We start from the raw sequence: 16,139 nt of genomic DNA, 5'->3' as shown, positions 1-16,139 counted from the left end.
ATTATGTCCTCACCTAAGGGCCAGGGGTATTATTTACCTAATGTTTGTTAGGAGACAGCTGATTGCATATGTGTTTTTTGCGGTTAGTCCTTATAACAACCCTATGAAGTAGATTATTATTTTTTGTTTTATGTTTTTTTTTTTTGAGAGAGAGAGAGAGAGAGAGAGAGAAAGGGAGGGAGAGACAGCATAAGTGGGGGAGGGACAGAGAGAGAATCTCAAGCAGGCTCTGCAGTTAGCACAGAGCCAGATGCAGGGCTTGAACTTACAAACCATGAGATCATGGCCTGAGCCAAAATCAAGAGTTGGATGCTTAACTGACTGAGCCACCTGGGTGCCCCTGAAGTAGATTATTATTATCCCTGCTTCTAGATGATAGAATGCTGGAGCCCAGAGACATTATGTAACCACATCAGAGTGGAGCCTCTTTACCCACGTGAAAAAGATGGATAAACCGTGCCTTGGGGGTTCACCAGACCAGCCACAGCTTGCTGAGGCAGTGAGACTCGAAGGCCATTTGTGAAAGCTTGTTGCCTCCAAAATCCTGTAAAGTCATCACTACCAGCCTTTCTGAGTCTTAACACCTCACCCCATTTGGGGTAAGAGTTTCCTGGAACGTCTGAAGAAATCTGCGCTCTCCTACTCTAAGCCCCCTGCACACCTTCACACAGCAGCCATCTTCGTGTTCCTGGATCGCGGTGCAAATCCTGCAATAACACTCTGCAAGAGCTTCCCGCGCACGCGCTGCTCCAAATCAAGACGCCCAAACGGCATCCAAGACCCTTCTCATCCAGCCTCAGCGTCGGCTTCCACTACTTTCTAACACAGTCAAGACCCCAACGCCCATCCAGGTGGTAAGCCGCCCCTGAAACACAGATGATGCCACCCTAAACCAGGAAATGATGCTCTTTTCCCTGTGGCCGCCATTGCCATTTATTTCTATCTCACTCTTCGTGATGTTTCCTTTTCAGTCATGAATGAGCCCCTTGAAGCCGAAAATGGATTTTATAATCTTTATATAATGTTACAGAGCCTAGGCCAGTGACTTACACATAGTATCTCTTATTATAAAGGTTTCTATGGCAGCATCTGGGTGGCTCAGTCAGTTAAGCATCCGACTTTAGCTCAGGTCATGATCTCACGGTTAGTGGGTTCGAGCCCTGCGTGGGGCTCTGTGCTGACAGCCAGCTCAGAGCCTGGAGCCTTTCTTCAGATTCTGTGTCTCCCTCTTTCTCTGACCTTCCCCTGCTAGCACTGTCTCTATTTCTCAAAAATAAATAAAAAACATAAAACAAATTAAAAAAATAAAAAAGTTTCTACTATAAACATGCCAGTAAGTCTTATTCAGGCAGAAGAAAACTTTACGTGGAGAATTCAGGAGAGACAAGTGAGAGAACTGGCAGAGAGGAAGCTGTAATCCCACATTCACCACACGTTCAGTGAACCCTCTTATGTGCACTGGATACTGCACTTCGCCTTGAGAACACAAAGCCTCATAAAAAGAAGCCCTGCTCTTTTAGATGTGGTCACAACAAAAGGCGGCATGCCTATAATAAAGACTCCGGTGCCATGAGAACACAAAGGAAAGGGGACTGAGGAAGTCAGGGAGGGCTTCCAAGAGGAGGCAGAGCCCATGCACAGCCTGGAAGGAGGAATCAGAATGCCAGCTGAAGGGGTCTGTGAGTGAAGGCTGGGCCATAGCATGGAAGGGCGAGAAAGACACAGTATTCGCAAGACTGTAATGAGTTCAGAGTAGTTAGAGCACGTGGCGTGTGCGCGAGCGCGCAGGGGTGCATGTACGCATGCGCGCACAAGGCAAGCGCTGAACAGGAAACCGGAGGGATTTTCTAGGACTGCTCATGGATTCTCTGAAGCATGATAAAGACAGTGGTTTGGGATTTACTTCTCGACCCCCCAGGAGTGGAGGACACTTTACCACCCAGCGGTAAATGAGTGGGCTCTGGAGCCAGAGGACCCGAGTTTAGCTCCTAGGTGTGTCATTTTCTAGCTAGTTACTCTCTGGGTCTTAGTTTCTTCATCTGTAAAATGAGAATAATAATCCCTGTCCCTTAGCATTGTGACATCTAAATGACTTAGGGTAAACACTGCCTGGCACACGAGAAAGCTCCTTTTATTTTTTTAAAGTTATTGTTACTGCTCTAAAGTTCTAACGTAAGATAGTATTTCCTCAGCTCCATTAATATTGGCAAGAACACAGAGATCTAAGATCCAGTAACTTCCTTTGCCTGGATAGTGGATCGCCCAAAGGGCCGTACTGAGGACTACCTAGATTTAAAGTTAAGCACACTAAGTAATCTCCCTGTGCCTCAATTTTCTTATCTGTAAAAGAGGGGTAATAATAGTAGCTACTTCACAAGTTTGTCGTTAGCATTAAGTAAATGCATGAAAAACACACTCAAAACTACCCATCATACATAGCTGCAGTAAGAAAAAATATTTACATAGCGTTTACTATATGCCAGAAACTGTCCTCAGTGCTTTTTACTTAACAATAATTCTTATTTCCTGTATGTGTCAAGCTAGCGCCTGGAGGTAAGGGTTCCAAAACCTCTTTGTTCAACTTCTATGAAAAGAGAACAATCATTTCTGCCTTTAGTTAGTTGTGGAAGAAGTAGGCTAATCAAGGTCAAAAATATTTTGTGCCCTTGTGAAGAGAGATGTCCTAGAAGGCGGGTGGTGGTCAGGTGTCATCACCGCTGAAGTCATTCTGGAAGCCCGCGTCCAGTCTCCCAGAGCTCACCTACCTTCGGGGGCAGTGGTGTCTTCAGAATTTTCTCGGCCCTGATCCACCTGCGTGGCAACTGCACTACCACTCTTTGTCCTTCGAAGAACACTCAAAGCCCGGTTTATTTTTTTGAAAGATCTGCTTCTGATAGTGGATCGCTCAAAGGGCCGTGCTGAGGATAAGAGAGAAGGGAGCGTCAGTAGCTGCGCACTCATGGAGACCCTCCTTTTGTACACATCTGGTCAGATAAATACAGTAACACGGTGATTACTTTCTAGGTGGTAGGAAGATGGGATTTGCTTCTCTGTACTGTTTCCGTTCTCTACCATGATATATGTAGGGCTTGTTGAAAAATCTGCTTTTCTTTCTTGTTGGGCGGGACGGAATGTAGCAGCCCTTTTCTTGGGCAGCATGGAAGGATGGGAAGCTAGGCCTAACTTTGCCCTTTCCGCCAAGTCCAGTTACACATTTTTAATTACCTGAGGTACTTGTGGTTTCATTTCACTTTGGAGAATTGGACATTGGATTGCTGCCGAAACTACCAGAATGATTTCCCCTTACAAAAACATTTCTAGAACCTTCTACAGTAAATATTCCACAGAGGGCGATCTCAAGGCAAGGAGCCCGTTCCCAGACAACCACCCATTTGACTCACCCCTAGCTCGGTTGCTCCGGCCGGAGTCCAGTGGGCTGTCTGCTGGCAGACCGTCCTCGGCCGTGGACACGTAGGCAGGGTTGTCTAGGCCAGGCTCATTTGTCATTAAGGAGACAGTGGCCGCTGCCGAGACCTCTGAGGAGAGGGCTGCTGCTGTGAGGCTCGCACAGCCGTCCGGGCAGCCATCTTGGGAGCGCCTCTTCCTGTCTTTTGTCAGGCCGTAGTGGGAAGCCCCTTTACAGCTGTCACAAAACCAGCGGGAGGGCAGATAAGGCTTTGCTCACTGTTCAACCAGGCCTCTTCCAGTGCACATGCTTGCTACGCTCAGAACGTGATTTGTTCACTCCTACATCCCCCTCCAGCGCGTAGGTACTCAATCTGCGCATAGCAACTGAGTGGATTCGTAATTTGAGACAATTTTTAAAAGATGCTTTTTGCATGCTCTTAAAGCACTCTCTCCAATGAGTCCCTGGAATGCAAACTGATACGGTTATCATGGGCTCTACAAGACTAGAGCATGAGGATGGCGGTCTTCAGCTGTGGATTTGGTGATTCCCTCTTGTTGGTGTTTATTTTGACCACAAAAGCCCTTAGTCACACCCAGTCCTTTCTTTTGGGTTGGGTTCCCAAAGCACTGAATATAAATATAAAGCTCCTCCCTAATTCCATATTTAACTGTCCATGGAAACAGAACCGCCATCACCACAAAGCCTCAGGGGTTTACTCAGTATCATTATTCTCTAGAGGCAAGCTCCCTGCTGGTTTCTACTCTCTACCTCTGGGCTGGTAGCCAGAGTCAGGGGCTGGGGGCTCCTGTGCACCAACAGTTTCCTTCACTGTCAGGTCTTCTAATAATGGGAAAGTAAAACTACATGAAAGGTCTTTAAAAAAATAAAACCATAACTGCCTATAACATTCACTATCCATGTTAAAGAGCAGACCCTAGGGCCAAGAGACCAAGATATAAGCCAATCTAGGTCCATATTTTGTTGTGTGTGTCCATGTGTTACTGAGCAAGTCATTCCAGCTCTTAAGTAAGGTTTTGGTCAGAAAATGGTTAACTATCGCATTGCACTGTGGTTAAGGAGGAGCTGCAGATGCTCACGCCAGCTCCCACAGTGGTGTGAAGGTGGAGATCACATGGGTGAGCCCCTTTAAGAAATGGCCATTTTACTCATAACGGATATGCTAATATAAAATATGTTTATCAATTCTTTACAGAAAATCTTATGTGGTTGAGCTATTTTTTTTTTGAGAGAGAGAACCATAGCAAGAGCAGGAGGAGGAGGAGGAGGAGGAGGAGGAGGAGAGAGAGTGTCTGAAGCAGGCTCCAGGCTCTGAGCTGTCAGCATAGGGCCCAACATGAGGCTCGAACTCACAAAGCATGAGACCATGACCTGAGCCAAAATCAGACGCTTAACTGACGCCACTGGGGCTCCCCATGGTTGAGCTATGTCAACTATGGGTTGAGAGCTTATTTGGAACCATGCTTCACATTTTTGAAAGTAAATGGAATCGAGCAGCAGTCTCTGGTTGATAAGCACACCATTTACATGGTCTAAAGAAACAAAGAGCTGGTGGACATGATGGCTTGTTGTCTGGATCAGAATCCTGGCTCTGCAGGCTATCTGTGTAGCCTGGGGCAATTTTGTGAACCCTATTAAACTTCCTGATCTATACGTACATTTGGGGCTTCCGTGAGGTCAGGTCGATATTAAGTCTTGTCGAGATTTTAGCACCCTGCCAGACATGTGGTAAGTTATCAATAGACTATAGCTACTTCTATAATGGATCCATTCTAGGATGCCTGTTTTTTCAAACTTTAATATCTCTGAGATTAGAACGCACAGGTGATTGAGGGGGTCAGGCAGCTTCTGTCGGCAAGCTGCAGTCATGATGCAAATGCCATTGTCAGTCACAGGTGTTCATTCTTGGGACTACACCATTGAATTTAATTGCTGTCAGAAAGATTACATCAGGATTCAGCACTGGAATGATAAGTTACTGTATATACAAAAAGTCTCAAAAACAGAGCAGTGGCATGTAAATTTGATGTTGATAAAGCAAATATCAATCAGGAGGAGGAGGTCAGCGATTCCATATTTTCTTGCAAGGAGACCAGCAAATGCTTTATTTGCTCAGAAAGAACGATGCCCCCAGGGAGATGAAAAGTGGTGGTACTTTTCGTTACTGAGATCATTCAAAAGGATTGGCCCATTTCATGCCAAACGATACAACTAGAGGGCAGGAGTGGTCACCAAATTGGTCTGGATGGATTTCAGAGCCACAGGAGTCTGATGTGACCAATCCACACATTGCAGGGGAATCTTTAAAGGTGTTTTGGAATAATTTAACCAGGGGCAAGTTTTAAAACTGTTGGTATATAAAATACATTCCTTATGAACAATGGCATCTTGGATTTGATGAAATGTGGTGCAAATAGAAAAGAACTTTGATTTTGCAGTCCTATGCCCTTATCTTTGAGAAGATGAAATAGGCCTCCAGTTCCTAATGCTAGTCTTTCTCTCACTGAGAAAAGACAGGCTCCCTGCTTGAACTGGTAAGGTTTCACTGTTCTGACTAGCTACTTGGGCTTAAAGTAGTTCTGCTTAAAAATAGCAAAGTGGTTGATACGGGAAACTAAAAAATTGGAAGAAGCACTGTGTGATGGAAAAAATAAAAGCCAGCATGCATTTGAATAGTTCCAAAATCATAAATACATGAGTGGAACACTACTATGCAGGCCAGCAATATTTGGTTAGCAACGCATGAGAAGGAAGTTCCTAGACTCTTTAGTTGGATGGGAAACAGTCCTTCTTTTCTTGGGGCAGCAATGCCCTTGACTGTGTGCCCTGCCAGAGCATGAAATGAATTTTCCAGTTGGAAATGGCTTCCTGGGGGGATATAGCATATCCCAGTGGAAAAAGGGACATCTTTTGCCACCACATCCATGTGAAAGTTCAAGGTATTTAAAATATCTGAATCTGAAGACTATGCCATTAAGAAACCACTGCGGTTCCAAGTTCTTGGGGTTCCAGAGGCACAATTTTCAGTCTAGGAAAGGAAAACCTTGTAAAATGGGTAAATAACATTCCCTTTGGCCTCACATCATAGCTATCCTTACAACAGCTGGGGGGCGGTGTACAGAATCCAGATTTAAACGTTTGGACTCCTAAGCCTTGTGTAAAACATGTTCTGCTAAAGCAACTCATAACTGCGTGATGGAGCTTGCTCCAGTATCTTGGCTTAGCTTGGATCCGTGGCACGGAATGATCTATGAACGTAGCAGCTTGTACTCACTAATTATGTCTTTTGTGGTGACTAACACCGAGGCCTCTTGATTTATAAGGACAAAAGAAGGGAGGAGTGGGGAAGAGCTGATTAGCATTGGCCAGTACAGGAACATATGGTGAGCCCTGGGTTGTGTTCAAAGCAAGTAGGATTTATTCTCCCTTTTAGTTATCCTGAGAACTAAGTATTGTCAGGTGGTGACAGGTGATGGCCATGAACTTGAAGGATGAATAAGGAAACATTAAAAAAAATCATTTTTCAACCAACTCATGCATTTTGGATGTGCTATTTGTTCAAAGCACTCCTGAAAATCAAAAGTTTTTTGGTAATCATGGAGTTGGGATCCTGAGCTCCCATATCATAGTTAGCAGAAGCAAATCAGTCTTTTTTAAAGTTTTTATTTTTGAGAGAGACAGAATCCTAAGCAGGTTCCACACTGTTGGTTCAGAGCTGGACACAGGGCTTGATCTCAGAAACTATGAGACCTTGACCTGAGCTGAAATCAAGAGTTAGACACTTAACCAAAAGAAAGGCAAATCGGTCTTAAGAACGTGGACAATGGATGTGTCATGGTATGTGTGTACATATGTATGTACTTTTGCATACCTGGGGTATATATGAACCCCCTTCCTGCAAAAATTCCTGAGTCCATGAGTTTCCTATTAACAAGTGTTGACCTGAGGCAGGATAGAACCATCGTCATTCACAGAGGCTCTGATGGGGTGTCCTGCTAAATTCAGCCAACGAGGAGGCATGAGCTGCTTTGCAATGGAGACCTCCCTTCTGACAGTGAACTTATCCACGGTAATAGAAGAATAGAAGTTGTCTGTAAGAAAGAGAGCCTCAGTAGCCTCGTCATAATAGTCTGGCTAACTACACAACTTCCCTTTGATCTAATTCCCCTCACGTTCTGTCTTGGTTTACTTCTGACCTAGGTAAACATCAAGTCTGCTCCTCACGTCGAGTTCGTTACTTGCCCAGTGTGATCCTACTTTAAACCAAGACTTGTGAACCCATATGCTGGTCAAGTGCAGTGAGGAAATGGGGAGGGTAAGGCAGCCGGAGTCCACGGCGAGCAGCTCCGTTCCATTTCAAGGGTATAGGAGCTGTCATAAGACTTCACTGATCAGGGTGTCAGGAAGACCAGCCTAAGAGCAATTAGGCAAGAAAAAAAAGTCAAGCGCATCCACATTGGGAAGGAAGAAGTTAACCTGTCACTACTTGCAAATAACATGATATTATAGAAAACCCTAAAAACTCTGCCAAAAGACTATTAGAACCAAGCAATGAATTCAGTAAAGTTGCAGGATACAAAATCAATATGCAGAATTCTGTTGTGTTTCTCTACACTAACATTTTCTGATAATTTATTGAGAAAACAATTCCACTTACAACTGTATCAAAAGACAGAAAATACTTCTGAATAAATTTAACCAAAGAGGTAAAAGACCTGTGCATTGAAAACTGTAGGACACTGATGAAAGAAATTAAAGAAGATGCAAATAAATGGAGATTCTGTGCTCTTGGCTTAGAAGAATATTGTTAAAATGTCCATATCACCTAAAGTAACCTAGATTCAATGCAATCTCTATCAAAATTCCCATGCCATTTTTCGCAGAAATAGAATAAACAATCCTAAAATTTGCATGGAATCACACTGATAGGCAACGCAATCTTGAGCAAGAACTGAGCTGGAGGCATTGTGCTGCCTGATTTCAAACTCTATTACAAAGTCATAGCAATCAAAACAGTATTGTCATAAAAACAGACATGTGGATCTATGGAACAGCATGGAGTTCAGAAATAAACCCATACATATTTGAGAAATTTATGACAAAGGAGCCAATAACATTCAATGAGAAAGGGCAGTTTCTTCAATAAATGGTGCTGGGAGAACTGGACAGCCACATGCAAAAGAATAAAGTCAGACCACTGTCTTACGCCATACTCCAAAATTAACTCAAAATGTATTACAGACTTGGAGCACCTGGGTGGCTTAGTTGGTTAAGTGTCTGACTTTGGTTCAGGTCATGATCTTATAGTTCATGAGTTTGAGCCCCATGTTGGGCTCTGTGTTAACAGCTCAGAACCCGGAGCCTGTGTCAGATTCTCTCTCTCTTTCTCTCTCTCCCCCTCTCTCGCTCTCGCTCTCGCTCTCTCTCTCTGCCCTTCCTCTGCTCACACACTCTCTCATTAAAAAACTTTAAAAATAATGAAAAAACAGATTAAAGACTTAAACATAAGACACAAAACTATAAAACTCCTAGAAAAAAGCATAAACAGTAAGCTCCTTGGCATTGGCCTTGGGGATGACTTTTTGGGTCTGACACTGAAAACAAAGGCAATAAAAGCAAAAACAAACAGGTCGGACTACATCAAACCGAGAAGCTTCTGCACAGGAAACCATCACCAGATGGGAGCAGCACCCACAAAATGAAAGAAAATCCTTGCAAATCATATACCTCACAAGGGGTTAATCTCCAAGCTATAAAAAGAATTCATACAATAACGGAAAACAATTAAAAATGGGTTAAAGATTTGAATAGACTCTTTCCCAAAGAATATATATAAATGACCAACAGGTACACGAAAATGCGCTCAACATCGCTAAGCCTCAGGGAAATGCAAACAAAAGCCATCATGAGATGTCATGTCACACCCGTTAGAAAGACGGAGAAAGAAGTGTCAGTGAGGATGTGGAGAAAGGGTAACTGTGTGTGTTGTTGGTGGGAATGTAAATTGATGCAGCCACTCTAGGTTTTGAGGTTGCTTAAAAAACTAAAAATAGAAATACCATATGATCCAGCAAATCACTTCTGGGATTCCTCTGAAGGAAACGAAAACACCAATTCAATAAAAACATCTGCGCTCCATGTTCACTGCAGCATTATTCACAAAAGCCAAGATATGGAAACAAGGTTAAGTGTCCATCAGTGAGTGAATGGATAAAGAAACCGGGGTATATTTAAGATGCTAAAATATTACTGAACCATAAAAATGAAGGAAATCTCACCATTTGTGACACCATGGATGGACCTTGAGGGCATTATGCTAACTGAAGTAAGTCAAAGAAAGACAAATATCATATGACCTGTGGAATCTAAAACAACAGTAGTGGGGTGCCTGGGTGGCTCAGTCGATTAAGCGTCTGATTTTAGCTCAGGTCAAGATCTTACAACTAGTGGGCTTGAGGCCCACATCGGGCTCTGTGCTAACAGCTCAGAGCCTGGAGCTGCTTCAAATTCTGTGTCTTGCTCTCTCTCTCCTCCCCCACTCTCGTTCTCTCTCAAAAATAAATAAACTTAGAAAAAATGAAATAAAACAACAGTAGCAAAAGCACAACAAAAGAACCCAAAAGTAACAGAGACGGATTGGCGGTTGCCAGAGAGGGGGATGTGGAGGTGGATAAAATGGGTAAAGGGCATCAAAAGATACAAACGTCAGTTATAAAATAAGCCATGAGGTGTAATGTCCGGCAGGGTGACTATACTGCACTCACAACTGAAGGTTGGGAAGAGTAAATCTTAACACTTCTCACCTTCAAAATAAAATTTTGTAACTATGCAGAAGATGGATGTTAACTAGATGTATTGTGGCAATCATTATCATTTCACAATATCAACTCATTATGCTGCACACCTGAAACTAATCACTACTCTATGTCAACTGTACCTCCAGTGGGAAAAAATGCAGCCCAGTGTTGCTGAAGTGAAAACTTTTAAGCTCAACTCCAATTTGTTTATCTTTTTAAATAGTTTATTGTCAGGTTGGTTTCCATATAACACCCAGTGCTCTTCCCCACAAGTGACCCCCTCCGTGACCATCACCTCCCTTTTTCCCCCCTCCCCCTCCCACCCTCAGTTTGTTCTCAGTATTCAAGAGTCTCGTGATTTGCCTCCCTCCCTCTCCCTAACTTCAAATGTATAGTCTCTTGGTTTTTTAAGAGTTGACAAGAAATTTGCCATTTTAAAAAACATTGCATGGGCCAAAATACATCTGTAGGTCAGGTCTATCTTAAGGGATGACAATTTCTACCCTTGGAAATAAAAAATAAGTAAATAAATAATCCTGCCAACATGAGTAGGTCAGACCCATTTCTCTCTTTTCAGTCCTCTTTGAGGCAATGCTATCCCTTTACTCTCCCCCCAATCTCCCTCTCTCCCCACCTGAGTGAGGGTCTGTGTTTGGCATGCATAGGGGAGATGGCTCTAGAAGGGGCTTCCCTTCCATTATTTGCCCCAGCCCTATATCTGATCCAAGTGGGAGAAGGACACTGATTTCTCAACTGTTTGTCTTTCACGCCTGGGAGAGCTAATTACTTGCCTTAAGCTATTACATAACAGAAAAGGGAGCCACTCAGCCCTAGTGGATGTATTCACTCTTTCAGGCAATGAGAAGCAAGGTTGGAAGGCTCTGGAGGTAAGTGAGTTCCCCAGTCCACAGCTGGGTCTTAAGCTTTAGTTGCTCCACTGAACAGGATGAGGGACTCAAACTTCACTCAAGGTCCTCGGGGCCAGGCTAGGAGACTGCGGCAAGACCATGGTCACCAGGAGAGAATGACAGGCTCTCCCCTTTGTGTCCTTGGACAGGCCCTTGAGATTCCCAGGAAGCCATAGGGCTTTAACTCAGAGAAAGCCTTTATCAAGGGCTGGTGACCCTGCAGACAGAGGGTGGGTCTCAGTCACATGTCCTTTATCTCTTGTGCCATCACCGTGGCCCTCCTGACCCTGTAACCTCCATTGCTCTGCAGCAAACCTAGCCTATCTCCCTGCTCCCAGTCTTTCCTTCCCGCCCACTCCATCCTAACCTCACCCACACGATCTCTTTTTACTCAAAAATTCCCTATAGAAACATTTCCCACTGCTTATTGAATACTGTCAATTCCTCATGCTGACATTCTGGGCCTTGCCTCATCTGTACGGGTCATCGGGCTCACTACAGGGCCTGGCGGCCCAGGAGGGGGTTGGAAAGAAGATAGTTATTCCCTATTGATCTGCTCTGTACTGTGTAACGTTCTACATATGTGGTCTTCTTCAACCTCCCCGATGGTCCGGTAGAATTTTCTATGCCACCTCCACCCCCTACAGATGAGGATGTGGAAGCCAGAAGCGAAGGAAGCCTTGTCTGGGTTCACAGAGTGGAGCTGGGATTTGAATCCATGCTGTGGGGTTCTAGGCTTTCTCCCCTCCCATGGCCTGGCCTCCAGCCCCAAACTCCCCCTGCACTCCAGGCTCATATATCAACCTGCTTCCTCCATGTTCTCACTTCCTCATCTCATAGGCACCTTGAACTTAATGTATCCAAGCATGCATAGGGTCTCTGCCAAACCGGCTCTTCCCACATCTTCCCTGTTTTACAGAACAGCACCTGGTATCCTTCTTGATGTTCGGGCCAAACCCCTCGGCGTCATCTGGGATTCCTTTCTTTCTCTCAACACTCCAAGCACAACCAACACAATATATCCAGAATCCAACTACTTCTCATCACGTCCACGGCCACCATCCATGCCTGGGTTATTGTAACAGCCTCCTAAGAGGCATCCCTGCTTCTACACTTTTCTCCCTTCCCCATCTGTTTGCAGAAGGTACTTGGCAATGGCTCACAGAGCCCTGTGTTCTCTGTCCCGTTACTTCTGCCCTTAACCTACCCCTCACTCATTCACCCCCTGCTGGTTCTCACCAGGCCCAGCACATTCCTGCTTTGCATTCCGCTGTTTTCCTTGTCTCCAACACTCTTTCCAAGTTCCTGCCTGGTCTGCTCCCTCATCTTCAGGTCTTATTAAAATCCACCTTCCCTGACCACCCTACTATTTAAAGCAGGCTTTAATAATAATGAGGCTCAGGGATTAAGGAACTTTCTCTGGCTCACCCCATTTCCTCTCCATGCTTATTTTTTCTCTACAGAATGCAAGCTCCAAAGGGAGGTAGAAAGAGTCTAGTTGCATAATTCAGCTAATAGAGAGCCAAACTCTAAAATCTTGATTCTTCTAGGAGGGTAAGGACTTCCTCCTTGGTGCTCATGTTGGTGCTGGGGGAAGTCAGCTCGTGGATTCCCACATCACCCCCACCTATGTTCCCGGCACATTAACTCTGCCTTGGCTGACCAGTTAGCTCTGGGCAAGTCTTGTTTCAGGGACTTAAAAGGAACAAAGTCTTGCTCACCGAGGCGCCTCTCAGAAGGTCTGAATAGCATGGACATTTCCTAGGGCAGGCGCTCAACAAATATTTGTTGAGTTGAACAGAACAGTCACCCTTCTGGCATTCTATTTATTGAAATTATCAAACTGGGGATGGACGGATTTACCCCCATGGCGCTGATAATGTCTAATCATCACGGTTGATCTTGATGGCACCCCCTTCTCCTTTTTCCCCTCAGCAACGTCCCTAGTAAATTTAATAGGCTTTTATTTGGTCTGCATTTTAAAACTATTACACACATACTAGTCCCAGTCACCATACATCTTCCTTTGATGGATTATACTGGTATAGTGGGGTGATTTAAAAGAATTTGTTTTTCAGTCAGTGAACCCTTATGGAGGGCTTCCTGAGAAAGATGGCACAGCGAGGTAGAAAAAGCCCAGGCTTCCAAGTGGGAACCCTAGGTCTGCCACCTTCCTGCTGTGACTTTAAACAAGTTCCTTAATCCCTGAGCCTCATTTCCTAGGGCACAATAATATTTACTAGAAGATTTAAAGATTCAAGCACAGTGCCAAACAGCACCTGGAATATAATAGCAATAAACAATAACTAGCATAGTTATTGTAGATCAGGCAAAAAAAAAAAAAAAAACCAACCCCAAAACCCTCTACAGTGTATGCACTCAAGGAGGCAAACATGAAAATAGAAAAACCACCATGCCCCATTATTTGAGAGAGACAGAGAAGTACAAGCCAAATATTGAGAGGACCACTCACTCTGCTTGGAGGTAATCAGGGAAGGCTTCCCAAAATAAGTGAAATAAATGAAGAACATTGGTCCTGTAGTCTAGATATAAATGCTACCTACGTTCAAAGGCCCCAAGAATGGAAGTACATGACAGGTACCAGCCTTATTGGGTTCAAGGCAGACTTTCCCCCAAGTGACACTGACAGGGGAAAAACAGAGCTGAAGTGAGACCAAAGAGGAGGGCAGATGCAGGGAGTGAGCTGGGGATAGACCCAAGACACCTGACTACCAGTCCATAAGCCACTGCCGAGGTCCAGCAGGGTTACACCATGCCCACAAGTGAGAGATCTGATGCCAATGCAGGAGAGGGCAGGAGGGAGCCAGAGGGACGAAGTGGACAGTGGAAGGCTCAAAGTCAGCTCGTCAGAGACCCCATCACTCTGAAACAGACCACCTCTCCCAGCAGCACCTGCTTTGCCTTCCTCACACCTTAAGATCTTTGGAAATTATTTTGTAGGTTTACTTGCTTCCTTTGCAAATTCGTGTGTCCCTGCAAAGGAAGATAGTTTCCATGAGAGTACAAGTCCGGCTCGCCTCGCTCACCATGAGATTCTCAACACCGATAGCTAACAGCTCTCATGGACGTGACTGTGTCAGCAGCTTGCGAGATTTGGGGAACAACGTTTTTTCCTTATTCCTTTTATTAGATGCTTTCTGTTCATATTTTTAATTGTGCCAGCCCAGATGGCTTTTTTTCTTTTGATGGGTTTTATTGAGACATGATGAACAAATAGCATTATTAGTTTCAGGTGTACATGATTTGATATTTGTATCTATTTCAAAATGATCACCATAATAAGCCTACCTAACATCCATCACCTACACAGTTACATATTTTCCTTGTAATGAGAACTTTTAAGACCTACTCTGAGCAACTTTTAATGTTTTTTATTTTTTTATTTTTTTGAGAGACAGAGACAGTGCGAGCAGGGGAGGGTCAGAGAGAGGGGAGACAGAATTTGAAGCAGGCTCCAGGCTCTGAGCTGTCAGCACAGAGCCCAATGCGGGGATCAAACCCACGAACTGTGAGATCATGATCTGAGCCAAAGCTGGATGCTTAACAGAATGAGCCACCCAGGCGCCCCACTGAGCAACCTTTCAATATACATAATGCGTTGTTAACTGTAGTCCCTGCTGTGCAGTGAATCCTCATGGCTTATTTTACAACCGGAAGTTTGTACCTTTTCACACCCTTCGTCCATTTCACACACCTAGCCACCCCTCCTGCCCACCACCAATGTGCTCTGGCTCTATTTTTTAATATTCCACATGTAAGTGAGATCACACAGGATTTGTCTTTGACTTATTTCACTGAGCTTAGTGCCCTGCGCTATGTTTTTCCTTGCTCCTTTTATTTGATGCTTTCTGTTTATACTTTTAATTGTGCTGGCCCAGATGGGTTTTATTTGTTGCAGCCTACCTTTTTTCTTCGAAGAAGGCAGGCTATATATTTTAAATACATGATAACTAATATTTCATGATCCTTTTAATGCACAGCAGTAGAAATCTTTGTGTTCAAGATAAAAATAAATGCATCAGTCATCAGCTTCCAAAACAGTCCCAGCTGAGCTCCCTGAGCCCACCCTTGAGCAGGACCCACCCTTGCGAATTAATCCTGATCATGTTACTTGGAAAAGACTCAAGCAACAGTAACACAACTTCTATTAATCTGATTCCTCTGGTTTTCAGGCAGCCTGGTCCTGAGCACAGGACTTCCTTACAGAACTTCCTTCCTGAATGCAGACTGGAAAATTTCTATATTTCACTCAGTATACCTGGAGCTTCTTAAAGAATCTCTCTTTGGTCTAGGGATGCTAGGTAAAGTCATTCCTCGACCTTTGGTTTACTTTTTCTCCTCCTCGAAGGAAAAACCGTGTTCCCTGGGATCGAATTACATGGTCGCTCCCAAAGCTATCAGAAGCCATAAGTGAAAAAAGTCATTAGCACTTTTGCGTAGTCATGACTGAAGTAAACACCAGTTAATAAGTAAAAGAGGTCATCAGTTGGTCAAGCCCACCCTCTGGGAGTTTTTTAGACCCTGAGTATGAACTTGAGCCTGAAAGGCCCTCACACCCCAGGGAGCCCAGGCACTTCTTACATCACCACCAACCACATACTCCTTCCTCTCATTAGTCCCTTTCTTCTGCCTCCAAACCACTAGGGAAAATGTCCCCAGCAATTCCAACCACCCCTGCCTCACTTGTTAATGAACACCAGAAAGGGAAAATTAAAAACACACTGCAAAGCTACGGGGGAACGCCAGCCTCTTGACTTGGGCGCGAGGAAGTGGGGAGAGGTGCAGGGTCTTTTTAAGGTAGGACTGGCCCAGGAAAGAAATGTGCCCGATAGCAAGAACACTCGACTCGGTTTACCCAAGAGGCTGATATGTTCCTCCGGTGACCTATGGGGTAGATGGCCCACTGCTTGCAGACGTTAGCAGCAGTTGGCTAGTCCCAGCACGGGGTCAGTTTTTCTTTGAGGGGAGGCAGGTAAGAAGTAGATA

The 16,139-nt window shown here is 44.4% G+C and overlaps 1 protein-coding gene across 3 annotated transcripts in view; it reads right to left on the bottom strand.

Moving 5' to 3' along the window:
- Positions 1-16,139, bottom strand: part of LNX1 (ligand of numb-protein X 1) — a 117,786-nt gene that overhangs the window by 29,515 nt on the left and 72,132 nt on the right. For all 3 annotated transcript variants that reach the window (XM_029945716.1, XM_029945723.1, XM_029945731.1), the window contains 2 exons: positions 3,402-3,643; positions 2,766-2,918 (listed from right to left, as the gene is read on the bottom strand). In XM_029945716.1, coding sequence (XP_029801576.1) covers positions 2,766-2,918; positions 3,402-3,643 — 395 coding nt within the window. The remainder of the gene's footprint in view (positions 1-2,765; positions 2,919-3,401; positions 3,644-16,139) is intronic.

The sequence above is a fragment of the Suricata suricatta genome, chromosome 1 (assembly GCF_006229205.1).
Source record: "Suricata suricatta isolate VVHF042 chromosome 1, meerkat_22Aug2017_6uvM2_HiC, whole genome shotgun sequence".
Lineage (NCBI taxonomy): Eukaryota > Metazoa > Chordata > Mammalia > Carnivora > Herpestidae > Suricata > Suricata suricatta.
Note: the sequence above shows the minus strand (reverse complement) of the source record. Positions and strands in the feature narration are given on the sequence as shown.